The sequence below is a fragment of the Trachemys scripta genome, chromosome 1 (genome assembly GCF_013100865.1).
Source record: "Trachemys scripta elegans isolate TJP31775 chromosome 1, CAS_Tse_1.0, whole genome shotgun sequence".
Taxonomy (NCBI): Eukaryota; Metazoa; Chordata; order Testudines; family Emydidae; genus Trachemys; species Trachemys scripta.
In genome coordinates this window covers 166,780,559-166,798,665 of record NC_048298.1, presented here as the reverse complement: position 1 = coordinate 166,798,665, position 18,107 = coordinate 166,780,559, and the positions used below count along the sequence as shown (strand labels likewise).

General features: G+C 41.9%; 1 protein-coding gene across 3 annotated transcripts in view; it reads left to right on the top strand.

Moving 5' to 3' along the window:
• CADM2 (cell adhesion molecule 2) overlaps positions 1-18,107 on the top strand; it is a 1,010,468-nt gene that overhangs the window by 684,954 nt on the left and 307,407 nt on the right. For 2 of the 3 annotated variants that reach the window (XM_034792291.1, XM_034792276.1), the window contains exon 2: positions 5,470-5,496. The exons of the other annotated variant lie outside the window; for it this stretch is intronic. In XM_034792291.1, coding sequence (XP_034648182.1) covers positions 5,470-5,496 — 27 coding nt within the window. The remainder of the gene's footprint in view (positions 1-5,469; positions 5,497-18,107) is intronic. 3 annotated transcript variants of the gene reach the window in all.

Sequence of the window (18,107 nt, the reverse complement as noted above, 5' to 3'; positions counted from 1 at the left end):
GGGCACTTCTCCTCCCCGGCTCCAGCTGCTCTGCTCTGGCAGCGCAGGGTCTGGAGGCACGGGGGCTGCCCGAAGCTGGTAGCGCTGGCTCGGGCAGCTTGGCTCTTAAACAGAGCCGAAGTCTGAGTCAGGGGAGGAGCAGAGCAGCTGTGGGAGAGGAAGTGCCCGGCCAGCATTTTCCCGGACATGTTCGGCTTTTTGGCAATTCCCCCCAGACGGGGGTTTGATTGCCGAAAAGCCGGACATGTCCGGGAAAAACCAGACGTATGGTAACCCTACGTGACTGGTACCCGGGGCCGGGGGGCGCAGCTCCAGCCTCAGGGGGACGCAAATCCGGACAATGCCGGCTCCCCGCAACGCGCTGGCGTCCACAACCCCCCCCCTCCCCCGGGGGCACCCTCCAGCCCTGTGATGGCTGCCGAGCGGCGCCCAGAGACACCTCCCACCCAAAGAACAGGGGCCCACGCCCCCCCTCCCCCGACGGCTTGCTGCCTCACAGGGGCAGATTGGTCGCGTCGCAGGGGCCGCTGGGAGTTGTAGTTCTCGGCCGCTCCCCTCTCCCGGCTCTCCCTGGAGCGTGAGGCCCGGCCGGACAACAGCCCCCAGCATGCCCTGGGCAGGAGCCGAGTGCCGCACCGAGATGATGTCACAGCGGGCGACCCACACACACAAATTCGGAGATCCTAGCCTCCCTATTTTCCCGGACATATCTGGCTTTTTGGCAATTCCCCCCGGATGGGGATTTGGGGACCAAAAAGCCGGACATGTCCAGGGAAATCCGGACGTATGGTAACCCTATCCCAGACCCAAACTTCTTGTAGGTTTTTCTCTGCTTCTTCTTCTTAACTTTTTCTTCCCTGGGCCTTGAGAGCCTCTTTAAAACCAGCCAACGGTCTTTGTTCTCACTTCCAAGGGCCTGGACCTGCTGTCCAAAACCAGTTTTATGAGTTCCCTCAGTGTTTTGCAACAACCTTCCCCCAAAGTGTTTGTTGAGGGATGTATTACCTCAAGTCATAGTCTTGCTTTCACGTTTGTTTCCCAGCAGCTCTGTTGATTTAGTCCAAGATAGTCATACAGTAAATATCCCAATAACCAGGTCAAGATATAGTATTCATAAATTATTGCAGGCACCAAATCCATCACAGAGAAGAGAGTACCTGTGCTACAGCTAATAAGTTTTATTGTCAATTATTTACTTTAAAATATCAGGAAATATTGAAATTTAATTTTCTTAAACTGTCTTTGCATTTCCAGACTTACTCACTGAGCTAATCTTTGTCTTGAAAATGACAATGGCCCCCATCCTACAATCACATACAGAAATGAGCAACTTGACATACAGCTGTGTTTGCAGGATTGAGGCATATAATAGTTCTAGTTACATTAGAAGCATATGGCAAAAGAGAGACATTGTTAAAAAGTGGATGGTTCACTCTCAGTATGTTTAAAGGAGGCTGTGCTGAAACTAATGAAAGTAAAATAAAAAAAATTGGCAAACCATCAATAGATTCAACACTATCCGAATATTTGTACATTTAATAATGTTTCCCATAAATTCTATTTTATGATGAGCAAGTATGTTCACTTTCATAAATACTCCTGTTAGTGCTAACCTTCTCTATAGAGAAATCCTTAATCTTAACATCCATCTTATCACCTTTTCCTACCTCGCTAATAATGCTATTCTGAATTTACAATCCTATTGGAAATAGTTTAATTTTGAACCAACTGTCAAATGTAGTTTGAAGTGTTTCCATTGCAGAGGAAATGGTCTCCAGATAGATGCAAGGACAGGAATGAGTTGAATAACTGGAACTGGATTTCTGTTCTGCTAATTTAACTGCTTCTAACAAAGATACAGCTAAAGGAGATCATGCAGGTGACTGAGGGAGAAAATGTCTAATCCCCAAAATATTATACCCACTTATTATTTATATTGTATTTGTACGACAGGGGTGCCCACTGACATCAGGAACCTGTTGCACTAGGTGATATACATTCAGGGGTGAAAGTAAAGCCGAAGACTTACCAGTATGGGGGCCAGCTCTGGCTCCTGGAAGGGGCGGGGCCTCAGGTGGAAGGGGCGGAGCTGGAGGGGTCAGCGTCCCCCAGCCAGCCCTTCCACACTGCCTGGCCCGTGCCACCCACGGCTCCAGCAACAATTTAAAGGGCCAGGAGTTCTGGCTGTTGCTGTGGTAGTGGCAGCGGTGGCCGGAGTCCTGGGGCCTTTTAAATTGCTGGCCCTGGGGCAGCTGCTCCTTCCACCCTCCCTATCTCTCCCCATTGGCGGCCTGCCAGTAGGGACCCAGCAGAGCCACCAATGGGGGCACAAAAGGGGCAGTGACATTAAAGCACTGCCGTGGCAGCACTTTAAAGTCAGCTGGGTACTGGCCGGTACTAGCGGACACTTTTTACCGGTAGGCCGTACTGGCCCGTACTGGCTTACTTTCACCCCTGTGTACATTCAATACTAAGAGACCATCCTTTCCTCAAAGAGCTTACAAACTAAATAAATCAGACAGGCAAAGGGAGGAAAGGTGCAAGAAAGGGAGTGTTGAGAGCTGAGGCACAGAGAGAGATTAAGTGGCCTACCAAAGGTTACATGGGGCATCTTGTGATGCAGCCAGAAACTGAATGCAGATATTTTGGGTGAAATCCTGGCACTAGTGAAGTAAATGGGAGTTTTACCATTGATTTCAGTGGGGTCAGAATTTCACTCTCTGAGCTTCCATCTTGTGCTTTAATCACAAGACCATCCCTCCTTTTTCAGTTTGCAATTTTGATAATATAAATGTTGGCAAATTCCTCTTTGATTTCCTTCCTCCTGTTTGGTGAAATAATACTGAAAAGAGGAGAATAAAAAATATCAAGACATTTTAGGAGATGAGGGGGAAAAATAGCTCCTTTAAAACAAAAGTACTTCTCTGTAATGCGCCTCACTGCAGGAAATTCAGAGAGAATAATAAGGGAAAAATAGATATTAAAAAGGAAAGTATTTTCCCACCTAAACAAAAGAAAACATTCATATAAGTGACAACAGAGGAAAAATAATTCTGTCCCTGCCAAGCATCAGGTGGTGGGTGAAACATTGATGAAAAGAGCCCCAGCTGGTTCCATGCAGTAGACAGAAATATATTTGTAAAGACAACTTTCAGCTAATTTGGCTGTTGTGTGGTGTGAACTTTACCAATTGACTTGTAACTGGACCATTCTGTCAATGGGAAAAAAACCTTACAAGTATTGAACATGACATTTGTAAGAACATTACTGTCATCTAGGCCACTTGTATTGAATATGCAGAAAATTATAATTGGGCTAACAAGCCTGGTAGTTTGGCCTACTTCCAATTATACTGTACAGCCTCACTCATGCATATCTTTTATTTACTAGTGTACTGTAGATACAAATTCTTCAGGTCTCATGTTCCACTCAGGATTTTCAAAACCATTAAATATTGTGGATCGTTAAAAGATAGGGAACCACAAACACTTTGTGACTGAGTTAATATAGTTACAGTCTTGAATTAGGATGGATACGGCTCACGGTTAGATTGTTCTTTACCCCCCATCCCTATCACTTACGTGCCTGACCAAAGGAGGGCTGCTGGAATGGCTCTGGATGTGGGAAGAAAGGAAGGGCTGCTTGAAACTCCCACTTGTGAACAAGTGAAAGTGGAAGGTGCAGAAAGTGTGTGCAGGGGTTGATGATCCTTGGTTCTTCTATCTTGGTTCTTCCTTTCCCCATAACTGCTGGGAAGAGTAGGTGGCTAGGTGCATGGTGGGAGTAAGATGCACCCCAAAAAGGGGTGAAGTAATTCTTTCCCTCCCCCAAGCCAGGGGGTATCAGAGGAGGAATTGTACGTTTCTGAGACACAATTCCTCCACAAAGTTCATCATGGAGCAGTGCAGTGTCACAGTGCGCCCTATGCTTTGGGCTGAGTCTAAAGGCACAATCTTGCCCATAGTATCTTAGTGCAATCTACATTTGACAAGAGTGACTCAGGTTAAATTTCAGTCTCTGGTTATTAATACTTCTATATTATGTATTGCACTAGTAGGCATATAGCCCGGGTAATGGAAGATAGTTCTCATGATGATCTTTAGAAAATTTTAGGGGAGGGAAGGCAAATGTGGAAATACACGTCATGTGTTTCTTCATCTTTATGTCTAGATTGTACACTTACACACCATCCTGAGTATGGAGTGTGTGTAGTTGTCCCACTCCAGGGGAGCACTACTGTCATTGTGCCTCAGAGACACCTATCTGAGGCACAATTTCTCTAGAGCTCCTCTTGTTCACTCGGTGCGAGTCCTTGACAAGATACAGCATGCTTCTGCTCCCTTGCACATCCAACCAGCTTGGATGGCTAGTGCATGGGAAGGAAATGAGCCATGGCTGCACCTACTCCTGTCCCTCCTCTCTCTTCCTCCTCACTCCCATTTTCTAATGTGAGAGAGTATTGGCTCTCAGCCCCATCTTTCCCATTTTGTGGCGAGAGCCACAATCTGTGCACAATATATGCAGCCATCTAAGGGAGTGGGAACCTTTTACTCTCCTTCATGGCTGTGCACAGTAGGCTTTGATTCTGCACTACTCCACTTCTGTGGATGCAGGATTAGGCAAGATGACAGCACAGTGAAATCCTATATGTTTAGGTACAAAGTATTACATAACATAGGTTAGCAACAATTGGATATATATATTCAGAGCTGTCAGATTATTTGGAAATAGGCCTGTAAAACCTTTGGACAAACTTCAGTCTACATATCCTTGCACAAATGTAAGATTTAGCTTATTTTCTTTTCATCATTTAAAAAAAAATCCAAATATACAGGAAAATAAAACTCTGAGAAATAGAATCAGAGGGGAACTAATGCCTGCCATACCGTTTATGCAATCCAGCATGGAGCACTCACAGGGAAAACTGTCCTGTAAGACTAATACATTTTTAGAGTTTGGAAATACACCTCTACCCCGATATAACGCTGTCCTCGGGAGCCAAAAAATCTTACTGTATTATAGGTGAAACCGTGTTATATTGAACTTGCTTTGAGCCACCGGACTGCGCAGCCCCGCCCCACCAGAGCGCTGCTTTACCGCGTTCTATCCAAATTTGTGTTATATCCGGTCGCGTTATATCAGGGTAGAGGTGTATGTATAATGTTGAAACTGATATTTATGATTAATGGTAAATGTACTGTACTTCTTGCCATACTTTTCAAGGTGGTTTTTTTTTTTTTTTTGGTCATATACTAACTAAATTCAAAACACAGGTCATCTCTCTTGACAGAACCATCGGTCAGAAGAAACTATACACGCCTCAAATAAATTGGTCAAATAATGTTAGAAATAGTTTTTGTTAGCTCTGAATCAATATTGATAAAGTTTCTCTGTATTCTTAGTAAGTAGACCCTCTGTCTAATCTATCTTTGTTCTCTTCTCCTTGTGCAATCTTTTCCTTGGTTCCAGCGGCTGCTACCAAGAACAAAGTTAAAGGTGAGTTTCCACTTCTACTCTTTGATTTTCATTGCATGGTTCTGCAGTACACATTATCTCCCTCGACTTATCTTTTTTTTTCTTAATTACAATCTGGCAAAGGCATCTATCAGAGTTATGCTCTGATAGATTACCCGTTTGGGCTTCTATAATTGCCTATAAATGCAAAGTGTTTACTACTAGTTATCAGCCATCACTCTGTTTTTATATTGTAGGTTGCTAGAGTTGCTACAGTATGATGGGAAACATTTAAAAAAAATAAGTTCGATAAATAAACTATATACCCTGTAATTTGCTCTCTTTCATATGTTTCATAGTAGGATAAAGCTATTTGAATTTTTTTCTAATCAAGATATATATAAAAGCTAAAACTTCTTCTATATTCAAAAATGCCTAATAAGCAGGGATGCTCAGAGCCAATGAACCAAATTGTAAACCGTGTTTATGATGGCAACCACTTCAAGCCAGGGAGTGCTGCTGCACCCCCAGCACTCTTAGTCCCAGCTTCTATGCCAATAAGTAGTGTTTAACTATTCTCTATATTTTTTTATCTCTAGACCTTGTCATAAAATGTCTTAAATATATGTGAGTAGAGAACCTTAATGCCTCTAAAACATTCCCCTCTTTTTTCTACACTAGTATAAAAAGCTCACAATTCTTTATTTCTGACACCATACCCATGCCCCAGAAACATACTATAATCTTATAGACAGAGAATTATAACTTCATCATAGAATCAGGAAGAATCTGAAGAAAAGGAGTCAGTCTACAAAGAAATAAAACTTAATTATGAACATTTTATCTTCAAAAATTAGCCATGAAAAGAAGATTATAAATTGTTACCTCACTTTCATATATCTGCAGTACTCAGTACTTTACTCCTAGACATAAAGGAATCTCTCTCATTCTGACCACCCTTAGGTGTTGTTGTTGGACCAATCAGTATTTTATTTCTTATTCTAATATTGTAGTGGCATAACCCTTTAGGGTGTGTGCAGTACAGCAGTGGCTTTGCCTCTGTTTTCCTCCTGTTGTTCCACCGATCTACCCAGCTTCTAACATCTTTTGGTTTGAAGTGACTTTGCCTCCGATGAGGTCACATTAAAGTTCCACCCCTTGTGGGGTGCCCAAAATCCAAAGAGAACCCAAATAAATGCAAAATATTCCAACCCTACGGGCGGGTTATTTGCAAACTCTTCACTCTTCTGGGCTATGTAGTATACTAAAACAAATCCTTCCACCCTGCCTGGACTTGTGCAAACCACAGGAGACATCTGCACTGCAGCTGGGAGGTGTAATTCCCATCTCAGGTAAATATACACACACTAGCTCAAAGCTAGTGCTAGAAATAGGTGTGTGGCTGCGGTAAAAAATACAAGATTCCTTAATACCATTAAATATTTTAAAATTAGTAATATATTTATGTATCAGAGGGGTAGCCGTGTTAGTCTGAATCTGTAAAAAGCAACAGAGGGTCCTGTGGCACCTTTAAGACTAACAGAAGTAAGTGACTTGCATCTGAAGAAGTGAGGTTCTTACCCACAAAAGCTTATGCTCCCTATACTTCTGTTAGTCTTAAAGGTGCCACAGGACCCTCTGTTGCTTTTTAATATATTTATGTTTCAAGTTGCCCCTACCATTTCTTCTTCTCCCATGTTTTCTCCTCCATTATTTTTAATAATTTTAAAAAGAGATATTATATATGTTAGGCTGCTTTGTAGCAGGTCTGACAGTGTGGGCCCAATTACAGAATCAAGACCTAGAAGTCCTTATTTTATCTGTGTTATACACAGGGATTTTTTTCTGATAATGAATTTCCAAATGTAGTTAAGATTTCTTTAACAATGTGCTTTTCACCCTGAAGATTGCTAAATCTCTGATTTTTTCCTATTTTTAACAGTGATGATTTTAAAGTTTTATCCTTAACATATAGTTCCTTATGTATTTTTTTTTACTCTGAAGGAACATTGTTGAGTAAAATGTCACTTATGTGCCCAGACTGCAATGTATACCTGCTTTAGAGCAAGTATAGTTTAGCTATTTTATTCAAATTCAGTTTTCAGAATGGAGAGAGGTAAATAGTGGTATCCCCCAGGGGTCTGTACTGGGACCAGTCCTATTCAACATATTCATAAATGATCTGGAAAAAGGGGTAAACAATGAAGTGGCAAAATTTGCAGATGATACAAAACTACTCAAAACAGTTAAGTCCAAGGCAGACTGCGAAGAGCTGCAAAAGGATCTCTCAAAACTGGGTGACTGGGCAATAAAATGGCAGATGAAATTCAATGTTGATAAATGCAAAGTAATGCACATTGGAAAACATAATACCAGCTGTACATATAAAATGATGGGGTCTAAATTAGCTGTTACCACTCAAGAAAGAGATCTTGGAGTCATTGTGGATAGTTCTCTAAAAACATTCACTCAATGTTCAGCGGCAGTCAAAAAAGTGAACAGAATGTTGGGAATCATTAAGAAAGGGATAGATAATAAGACAGAAAATATCATATTGCCACTATATAAATCCATGGTTTGCCCATATCTTCAATATTGTGTGCAGATGTGGTCAATCCATCTCAAAAAAGATATATTGGACTTGGAAAAGGTTCAGAAAAGGGCAAGAAAATGATTAGGGGTATGGAACGGCTGCCATATGAGGAAAGAATAATAAGAGTGGGACTTTTCAGCTTGGAAAAGAGACGACTAAGGGGGGGATATGATAGAGGTCTATAAAATCATGACTGGTGTGGAGAAAGGTAAATAAGGAAGTGTTATTTACTACTTCTCATAACACAAGAACTAGGGGTCACCAAATGAAATTAATAGGCAACAAGTTTAAAATAAACAAAAGGAAGTATTTTTTCACACAACGCAGTCAATCTGTGGAACTCCTCACCAGAGGATGTTGTGAAAGCCAAGACTATAACAGGGTTCAAAAAAGAACTAGGATAAATCCATCAATGGCTATTAACCAGGATAGGCATGGATGATGTTTCTAACCTCTGTTTGCCAGAAGCTGGGAATGGGCAACAAGGAATGGATCACTTGATGATTAGCTGTTCTGTTCATTCCCTCTGGGGCACCTGGCTTTGTCCACTGTCAGAAGACTGGATAGTGGGCTAGATGGACCTTTGGTCTGACCCAGTATCACTGTTCTTATGTTCTTATAAATTAAACAGTTTAAGCTTGCTGATCTTATCACTATACATCACTCAAATATGAAAACTTAGCATAGGTATTTAGGCTTTACATAGGAATTAAAAGATAAAGCATAGGACTCAGAGATTTATGTTGAGATAGGCCAGATTTAAAAGAGAATGAATAACTCTGATATATTCCATATTTGACAAATCCAAGTATTACATAAGTATTATTAATTGAATGTTTTTAGATGTAAATACAAAAATAAATAAATAAAGCTAATTCAAGTAGAATCTGACTTAGTTGGCTGATGGCCCTTTGTTGCAGTATTACAATAGTGAAACCATTAGTTAAGCTGCAGATCAACTTGTTTCTACTCATGCATGACTTTAAAAAAAAAATTCCTTTTTGGCTGAAACTTTGCATGCATTCGTAAACTTGGGGGAATCACGGTACATAATCTCTGACTGAAAATGTGCTTTTGTGTGTGCATAATATGAAATTTCCTAGTGTCAGTAGTGACAGTATGGAGTAATGTTAAACTATTGCACAACTTCATAATGAATAAGCAAGCGAACAAGAACACACACATAGACACAAACCACTGGTATCCATAAAGAAATACTCCAACAACCAACATTTGCCCCACATATGTATGCACTGCCAGTCAAATAAGAGATGGACTTTCATGCATGAACACATGAGGAGAACCAAATGTATACACAGGCTCCACTCATCTAGGAACATTGACACACCTTTCTCACCCACAGAAATACACACACACTAAATAGATACACTGCAACCATCTTATAGTAAAGTGATTTTAACATTGTAACAAGCGCAAATCTTTTATAGGTTTGGCTGTTCATTCTCCTCAATCTCCTCTTGCTCACCTCCCCAGTGGCTGCAGGGAAGTCACTGGTTTTTCTTTTCTTCACTGCCCATAATGTTGAAGCAGAGGCACCAAATAGCTTCAGGAAATTGACCACCACACTGATCCTATGGTCCAATATGGTTCACTATAGCTCTAGAAAGAAATAACTTTCTGTGGTGCCAGGACTGAAGCAGGTGGCTTCTCACTGCTTCTTATTGCTGTATCTGAGTAGTGAAGAAGGTTGAATTTCTAATCCCCTTGAAGTGCAACACTCAGTTGTCAAGTAGTTGTCTAATACTGCATTTGAAATTGTAACTCACTAACCATTGAAGGAACACTTCACTCCAGGAGGAGTTTCTCTGATGATATGAATCTCAGCAGATCCCCACTAATCTCAACAGATGCCCATTTTTGGTGTCTGTGCCCCTACTTGTGGGCATGGTGGCAATTCTCAAAGCTCTGTGCTTTCAATTCCAGCCCAGGGCATCTCACCCTTGTCCCCCTCTGAATTGTAGGAACCCCACAGTGGTGCTGTAGTGAGCTTCTACCTCAGAATTTTGAGGAATGAGTTCTTATGGAACCACTCTCTAGCACAGGGGTCGGCAACGTTCAGCACGCGGCTCGCCAGGGTAAGCACCCTGGCAGGCCGGGCCAGTTTTATTTACCTGCTGACACGGCAGGTTCAGCCGATCGCGGCCCCCACTGGCTGCGGTTCGCCGTCCTGGACCAATGGGGGCGGCGAGAAGCGGCGCGGGCGAGCGATGTGCTGGTTGCGGCTTCTCGCCGCCCCCATTGGCCCGGGACGGCGAACTGCGGCCAGTGGGGGCCGCGATCGGCCGAACCTGCCACGTCAGCAGGTAAATAAACTGGCCCGGCCCACCAGGGTGCTTACGTTGCCCAAAAACATTGCCGACCCCTGCTCTAGCATCTTCAGAAAAACTATGTCCTGGAACTCCTTGCCACTTTTTTGGCTAGTTATGCTGTCAGTCTACTGCAATTTTTGCCACCCAAAGAAAGGAGGAACCCATAGTTATGTGACTGACTCCAAGCAGACTGTTGGTGCCTTTGGCCTTGGCTACATCCCCAGATTTCAAGTCCACTTATGCCTATTCTTTTCTTGAAATGTTCTCTCAGACTTTGTTCAGCATCATGTGTGTTAGCTGATGTACTGGGATTGTTGATGCCTGCAGCTCTCCCTGCTTTAGTGAGTCTTGGTTCCCTCCTTGTTTGCTCATAGAGAGTTTCATAGTTTTATCTCCTATTTTCCCTGGTATTTTCTAGTATCTAGAAGAAACTGTCAAGCAGCTTGAAGGAGATTGGTTCTTGGCCCTGTGCTATTTAGCATTATCAATGACTTGGAAGAAAACGTAAAATCATCACAGATAATATTTGCAGATGACACAAATTGGTGGAGTGATAAATAGTGAAGGTCACTGATACAGAGCATTCTGGATCTCTTGGTAAGCTGGGTGCAAGCAAAACAATATGAGTTTTAATATGCCCAAAGGTAAAGTCATACATCTAAGAAGAAAGAATGTTAGCCATGCTTACAGGCTCAGGGACTCTATCCTGGGAAGCAGTGACTTCCAAAAATATTTGGGGATTATTGAGGATAATCAGCTGAATTTGAGCTCTGTGTGTGACACTCTGGCCAAAAGAGTTAATGTGATCCTTGGATGCATAAACGGGAATCTCAAGTATAGAGGTTGTGCTCTGTATTTGGCACTGTTGCAACTGCTGCTAGACTATCATGTTCAGTTCTGGTGTCCACAATTCAAAAGGATGTTGATAAATTGGAGAGGGTTCAGAGAAGAACCACGAACATTATTCAAGGATTAGAAAACATGCTTTGTTGTGAAAGACTCAAGGTTCAATCTATTTATCTTAACAAAGAGAAGATAATGGGGTGACTTGATTCCAGTCTATAAATACCTGCATAGGGGAAAAAATTGAGAATGGGCTATTCAGTCTAGTAGAGAAAGGTGTAACACAGGGATCGGCAACCTTTGGCATGCGGCCCATCAGGGAAATCCACTGGTGGGCCGGGATGGTTTGTTTACCTGCAGCATCCGCAGGTTTGGCTGATCACAGCTCCCACTGGCCGCAGTGCACTGTTCCAGCCAATGGGGCTGTGGGAAGCGGAGGCCAGCACATGCCTTGGCCCGCGCCACTTCCCGCAGCCCCCATTGGCCTGGAACAGCAAACTGCGGCCAGTGGGATCTGCAATTGGTCGAATCTGTGGACGCTGCAGGTAAACAAACTGTCCTGGCCTGCCAGCGGATTTCCCTGACAAGCAGAGTGCCAAAGGTTGCCGATCCCTGGTGTAACATGATCCAATAGCTGGAAGTTGAAACTAGACAAATTCAGACTGGAAATAAGGCATATATTTTTAATGGTGAGAGTAATTAACCACTGAAACAATTTACCAAGAATCATGGTGAATTTTCTATCACTGCCAATATTTAAATCAAGATTGGGTATTTTTCTATAAAATATGCTGTCAGAATTATTTTGGGGAAGTTCTATGGCCTGTGTTATACAGGAGGTGAGACTAGATGATCGCAACAGTCCCTTCTGGCCTTGGAGTTTATGATTCTATGAAACTCCAGATGAGGTAAAAACATGTCTTTGATATACAAGGATGACTCATTCTTGCAGTGCCTTTGGGCAGTTTGACTGCTTCAGGGGTGACAGCTGCGCACAGATATTGCCACAAGCATCCAGGTTCTGGATACAGTATATTAAATGTCTCTTGGCCTCCAACACTTCCAGGAAGCCTGGTCCAGAAAGCTTGAAAGATTCAGTCTCGAGGGCCAAGCTGGGCATCCAAACTGGGCACTGCAGCTTTGAATTGGTGCTGACCATGATGAAGCGGGCTTGCTGGGACAGACCCTAAAAACACACCTCAAAATCTTTGGGGAGCCAATCTAGACATGATTTAGGGCCACCAAACTGTGTAGAGGCTTCACCTTCAGTTTCTTGATGCACCACTCCAGAGTTGTTTAATAGATTCCTCAAAGGAGGTGTCTCCTCTGTGCCAAAGCACCAAGCTGATTTCTTCCTAAAAGGGCTCACTTTACTCTGTACAGAATACTATCACTTCCTTCAGCTTCCGGCAACAACCAATCAAGTTATCCAAAGCCAGCAATGATGAACCAATTTCAGACAGGAGATAGTATTGGTAAGCCTGGTGTCTTTCTTCAACCAAATGAGTCAGCTCAGAAATTGAGGTTTGTGTCCCATGAGTCAACTTTCCTGGTGTAGTAGCAGACAATCTTCATTGGCAGAGCCTGCACCAGAGACTTTGATGCTGTATACTTGCTGTAACAACCTTGACACTGTAGACATTCAGAATCTACACAGCAGCGCCTGACATCTATATTGGCAGATGGGAATGGACTAGATGAATATAACAGGGACTATTTCTGAGATAACGAGGACTCTTATAAGACCAAGTATTTTTATGGGATGAGAAAGGTGACAAATTCTCCAGGAAGACCTCACATGTTTATAGTTTATTGAAAAGGATGCCAAAGATCTTCCACTTTATTTTGGAGGATACTGAGAATATACATTTCTAAAGCATCCAGGGAAGGTGCATTCTGCAGATAGTTGGCAGTGCCTGACAGTCATATTCTGAAATTGTTGCCACAGGAAGAGTGGCAACAGCTGCATATTACCCAATCTATAGTAAAACTGGTAGACAATCATCTATCTCCCCCACCACAACGCATGTCCCCCTTCATTAGTTTGAACTGATGATAAAGTTCTGCTTTTTTTATTGATTCTGCCCGTAATCAAAATACCATGAGCCCATCCCATCTGCACCACTTAGTAAGCTCATTCTATGTCTGAAGAATGTATACTGCTTTCTTGCTCTCTCTCTCTCTCTCTCCCTCTCCCCCTCCCTCTCCCCCCCCCCCCCCCCCCCCCATGGGTACTGCAAAGGTTGTACTTCAGTGGGGTCCTAGAGGAGCTTCCACTGTGGAACTGCTCTTTCTGTAGGCTATGGCTTAAAGCTACATTCGAACCATATGTGTTGTTCATTTTAGTTCATTTCCAGCACTGGTTTAATGCTATAATACCAATGATCTGTAACCTAGTGGGCATCCGGCACATTTTGTGAAAAATCTTAGTATTGCTTTGCCATGCTTATGGGGTCCAAACAAATATTTTTTTTTCTTTTGTAAACTCAGAAAAAATGTGATTTTTCTACAAGAGTCATCTCTAGTGGAGTTGTAGATATACTTTTGTGGTTTGCTGTGGCATTCAAATGAAGACAACTCAATTGCCTATGATAAGACTGAATTTAGCAACTAAAGATTAGCTTAAACAACACGACTTTAAGGTTCTCAATTTCCAACATAAATAAATCATCTTAGCAGTTTATATTCTGTCTAAACACATCTCATCCAAAAGCCAAAGATCATTTTGGACTTCATTTATTCACCTGATTCATGTTGTTCCCCATTATGCCAATGAAATTGGCTTGTTTATTCTAAGATTAAGTCAGCAGGGGTGCTGTAAAGAATGTAGTAGTAAACATACTGTATAGTACCCTAAATGCCAATGCAGTGATACCCATTAACTTTAAGCCAAGGGTCAAATTTCAGTTTCAGGGCATTGCCTGTCAGTCACACCTGTCAGTCTTCTCCTTGATATCACAATGTCACATGGAAAGAGTAATATTTTACTTTATCAGTCATCTTTTTAATAAATAATTAAATTTAACTAAACTATATCCCCTTTTTCAATTGGGACACAGACAAGCCACATATGTTAATCTTGCGCTGAAGAGAATTCCATGTCATATAGTATGTTTTGTGTATTTGGCTGCTTTATAAAACACAGATGCAGTCAGCCAATAAGATTACTGAATTATGGCGCACATTCATTTGTTCTTGTTTTCCAAATAAAATTACCGAATGGCTGGATAGTTCTATTGATGACTGGAGAGAAAAATGGAATCATTGTTATTTTATTTGTTTAATTTATATCAACAAAATTAAATACTGGATATCAGAGGCATTCCTACTCTCTATCATTCCCCAGCATACGATACCTGCCTGCCTTATTCTATGGTGGCCACTCACGATGGACACCATGTATTCTGCATTGGGACACCAGTGTCCAGCCTTCTCTTCTCTTTTTTCAAGATGGCCAGAGAATAAGGAAAAGATGTGCACTGACTTATTAAGTATATTTATATAACACGAGTGTGGTGGTAGATTGTCAGGTGATTTTTTAAAAAATATGTTCATAATAGAGCTGAATGAAAACTATAATTTCCATCCTATGGAAAATTCTGATTCTTTTCCACATTTGTTTTCATCGTGAATCTGAATGAAATATCAAAATTTATCATTGAATGAAAAGTTTTTTTAAAAATAGAAATTTTAATTTGTTTTGTTTTGAGTCAGTTCATCATTAAACTGCATCTGCCTAAAGTGCATTAGTGCCTCAAGGGAAACGTAAATTGGGTGCTGCATGCCTTCAGTACTTCCTATGGGCTGGGGTCTGTAGCTGGATTAGGTCTCCTATGATGCACTCCAATGAGGTGACGCCCATAATGGACCACACAGCTTGATTAGAGGAAAGATGGAAGGTGAGGTCTGGCTTAGGAGCCATAGAAGAGAATGGGGGTGCATGAAGCTCATGAACTACAACTACCCTGTGGCACCTTAGGGAGCCAGTTTTATGTCAAACTGACCCAAAATAAAATATTTACTTTTGATTTTCCTAATGGAATATTGAAAAAAAAAGGCAAAATCAAATTTTTCTAACAGAAATTCCCATATAGTTAACCCCCCCTGAAATTTTGATGTCATTCTTCAGAACTGAAAGATTCTTCTTCAGCAGAAGCTGGAAAGTAATGTTCTTCTGCAGAGAATATTCTCAATAGAACTGAGGCCACGCAGAGATGGCTGTTGTCTCAGTCATCTACTCCTCCCAGCCTGACAGCACAGGAGTAATTGTTCTCTCCACTGGCATTGGGAGCAATAGGAGATGGTGGCCATTTTGAAAAGAAGCAATTTTGTGAGTTTCTATGAAGGGGAAGATTGCATGTGCCATCTGTGCTGACAGAAGAAGGTTCCATTTTGAAAAATAAAGGAAAAATAACCATTCATCCTAAAATATTTATTTTCAAAAGCTACTGCTTGCACCAGATTTACTCAAGAAGCCAGGTGGGAGGGATGGGGAAACTAGGGTGTGGTATGTGTTGGTATTTGCAGGGGAATGTTGGAGGGTGCAGGAAGAAGAGGAAATCTTGAGGAGGGAAATATGGAGGACAGGAAAGAGGAAAAAGATTGGGTGAGGTGCAAGTGAATATAGACAGTGCAAATGGAAAAGGAAATTGGGAGTGTAGGTATGAGGAAAGAGGAATGTGGAGTATGTGAGCAGGGGCTTGAGGAGAACAGAAAGGAAGGAGAAAAAAGAAAAAAAAACATCTAATGTGTCTTCAAAAATCAGTTTAATCCAATCTGGGACTATGTACACTTGAATCAAATGATGGCATTACTACAGGGAAGAGTTAAAGTTATTTGAGTCCTTAACTATGCATTTTTATACTTTAATAATAATAATACTTTTTTAACTTTAACTTTACATTTCATAGGTTCATAACACTTGTTTTGGGGAAAATTCCCATTGCTCTCTGGGAATACACACAACATAGTATGCTGAAATCACTAGAAGATCAGCAAAACCGTATATGTTGGAATTAACTTAGAAGGTACTTAGGAAATTTCTAAGGGTGCTTATTTACGTAGCAAGGGTCAATACTACACATATTTTTGTACAATATATAAGAAGTGTGATATAGTAATCATTATAACCTTTACTGCTAGCCGTTCACAGTTTCTAATGTAAGGGGATATGTGCTTGGAATGCCTGCAAGATCCTGTGCAATGTGTTATCTATCGGTCCTGCGGACACATTTCTCTTATTTAATTTAGATGTAAAAGGGCCTGAATTACCATTTTAAAAATTAGTGTGTCGAAAAAACAATAGACACGGTTGGCCACATAACAAAAATGCTGAGGGGAAGAGTTTTCTATGGAGCTATTATACTTCCATAAAACAAGAGGCCCAAACATGTAGGATAGGTCCATAAATGGTTATTAGCTAGGATGGTCAGGGATGCAACCCCATGCTCTGGGTATCCCTAAACCTCTGACTACCAGAACCTGAGACTGGATGACAGGGAATAGATTACTCTATAATTGCTTTGTTCTGTGCATTCCCTCTGAAGCATCTGTCATCGACTACTGCCAGAGAACAGGGTACTGAGCTAGATGGACCATTGGTCTGACTCAGCAGGGCCACTCTTATGTTCTTAACGTAGCCCTAAATTCCAAATCCTGTCTGAAACCGCAGAAGCTTTTCCTGTCATCAGGAAATGAAGTAAATGAACTGAACAGAAAAAGAGACCCAAGTAATAGTATTTATCTTATTTGCATTATCTTCCAAAAGTTTGGAGCTGTTCAGTTATTAACATCAGTCAAACAGTACTTTGGTTGTTACAGAATGGTTTGTTATGCGGGATAAATAAATCTGGGCATCATCTGCATAAAAATGATATACTGCATCATAATGGTAAAAAATCCAAGCCAGTTGAAGTGTATAGCTATTGAAAAATGTAGCTCCAATACAGAGTCGGGGAAACTCCATAATTCAAAGGAGCATTATCAAAGAACCATTATTTATGGTTACAGGCTTTCACCATTGAGACAAATAGAAATGAAAACCTGCCAGATTCCATCTTTAATAGAGGGTCATTACAAAAACTTGTTAAGGCAGTCTTAGTAGTATGGTCTGATCTAAACCTGCTAGGAAATATTCTGGTACTATAGTACCACTGGGATAAAACAGCATTCCCTTTTCTACAGACATCTCTTTGTCCTTTTGCTGGGATAGATTGATTTGAAATAGGGTAGACATTTAAGAGTTCCCTTGAAGACAGTGGAAGTGTTCTTAGTAAGTGTAGGTGGTTATTGGAAGTTTTCTGAGGGAGACTATCATGGGGTGTATATACCCCATGCTGGACCAGCAACCAAGGAATTAATGCAGGTACTGTCGGGCAGTGCTGATTGGCAGCTTCACAGCAGCTGGGAGGGTAAAAGAGGTGGGAAGCAGATGGGCAAGGCTGCTGCCAGAGGAGCAAGCAGCCTGGAGAAGGGAATTCCTGGCAGTAATCTGCTGAGAAGCAGCTCCAAGACAGCATCCTGAGCAGGGAGGACCAGACCAACAGGCTGAAAAGCCTACAGAAAGCACGAGAAGTAGGAAATAGCTCAGGGGCATGGCCAGAGTTGCTGAGTCCTGATTGTGCCGAGCTGATGTAAGGGCCCTGAGCTGGAACCCAGTGGAGTGGGTGAGCTTGGGTACCCCTACCAACCCCATGAGAGACTTAAGAACTGAGGGTGGTTTTCAGACCCCCTGGGCATCAGGACCAGATGACCAGTAATAAGGAGAAAGTGCACACACCACAGTGGGACTAGGGTAAGAAGGACCAACTGACCATCCTGCCAGACTGAGTAAACTCTAGTGCAATTCTCTGCCTGGCCAGAAGGGGTGCTGTGGCATTAACACACCA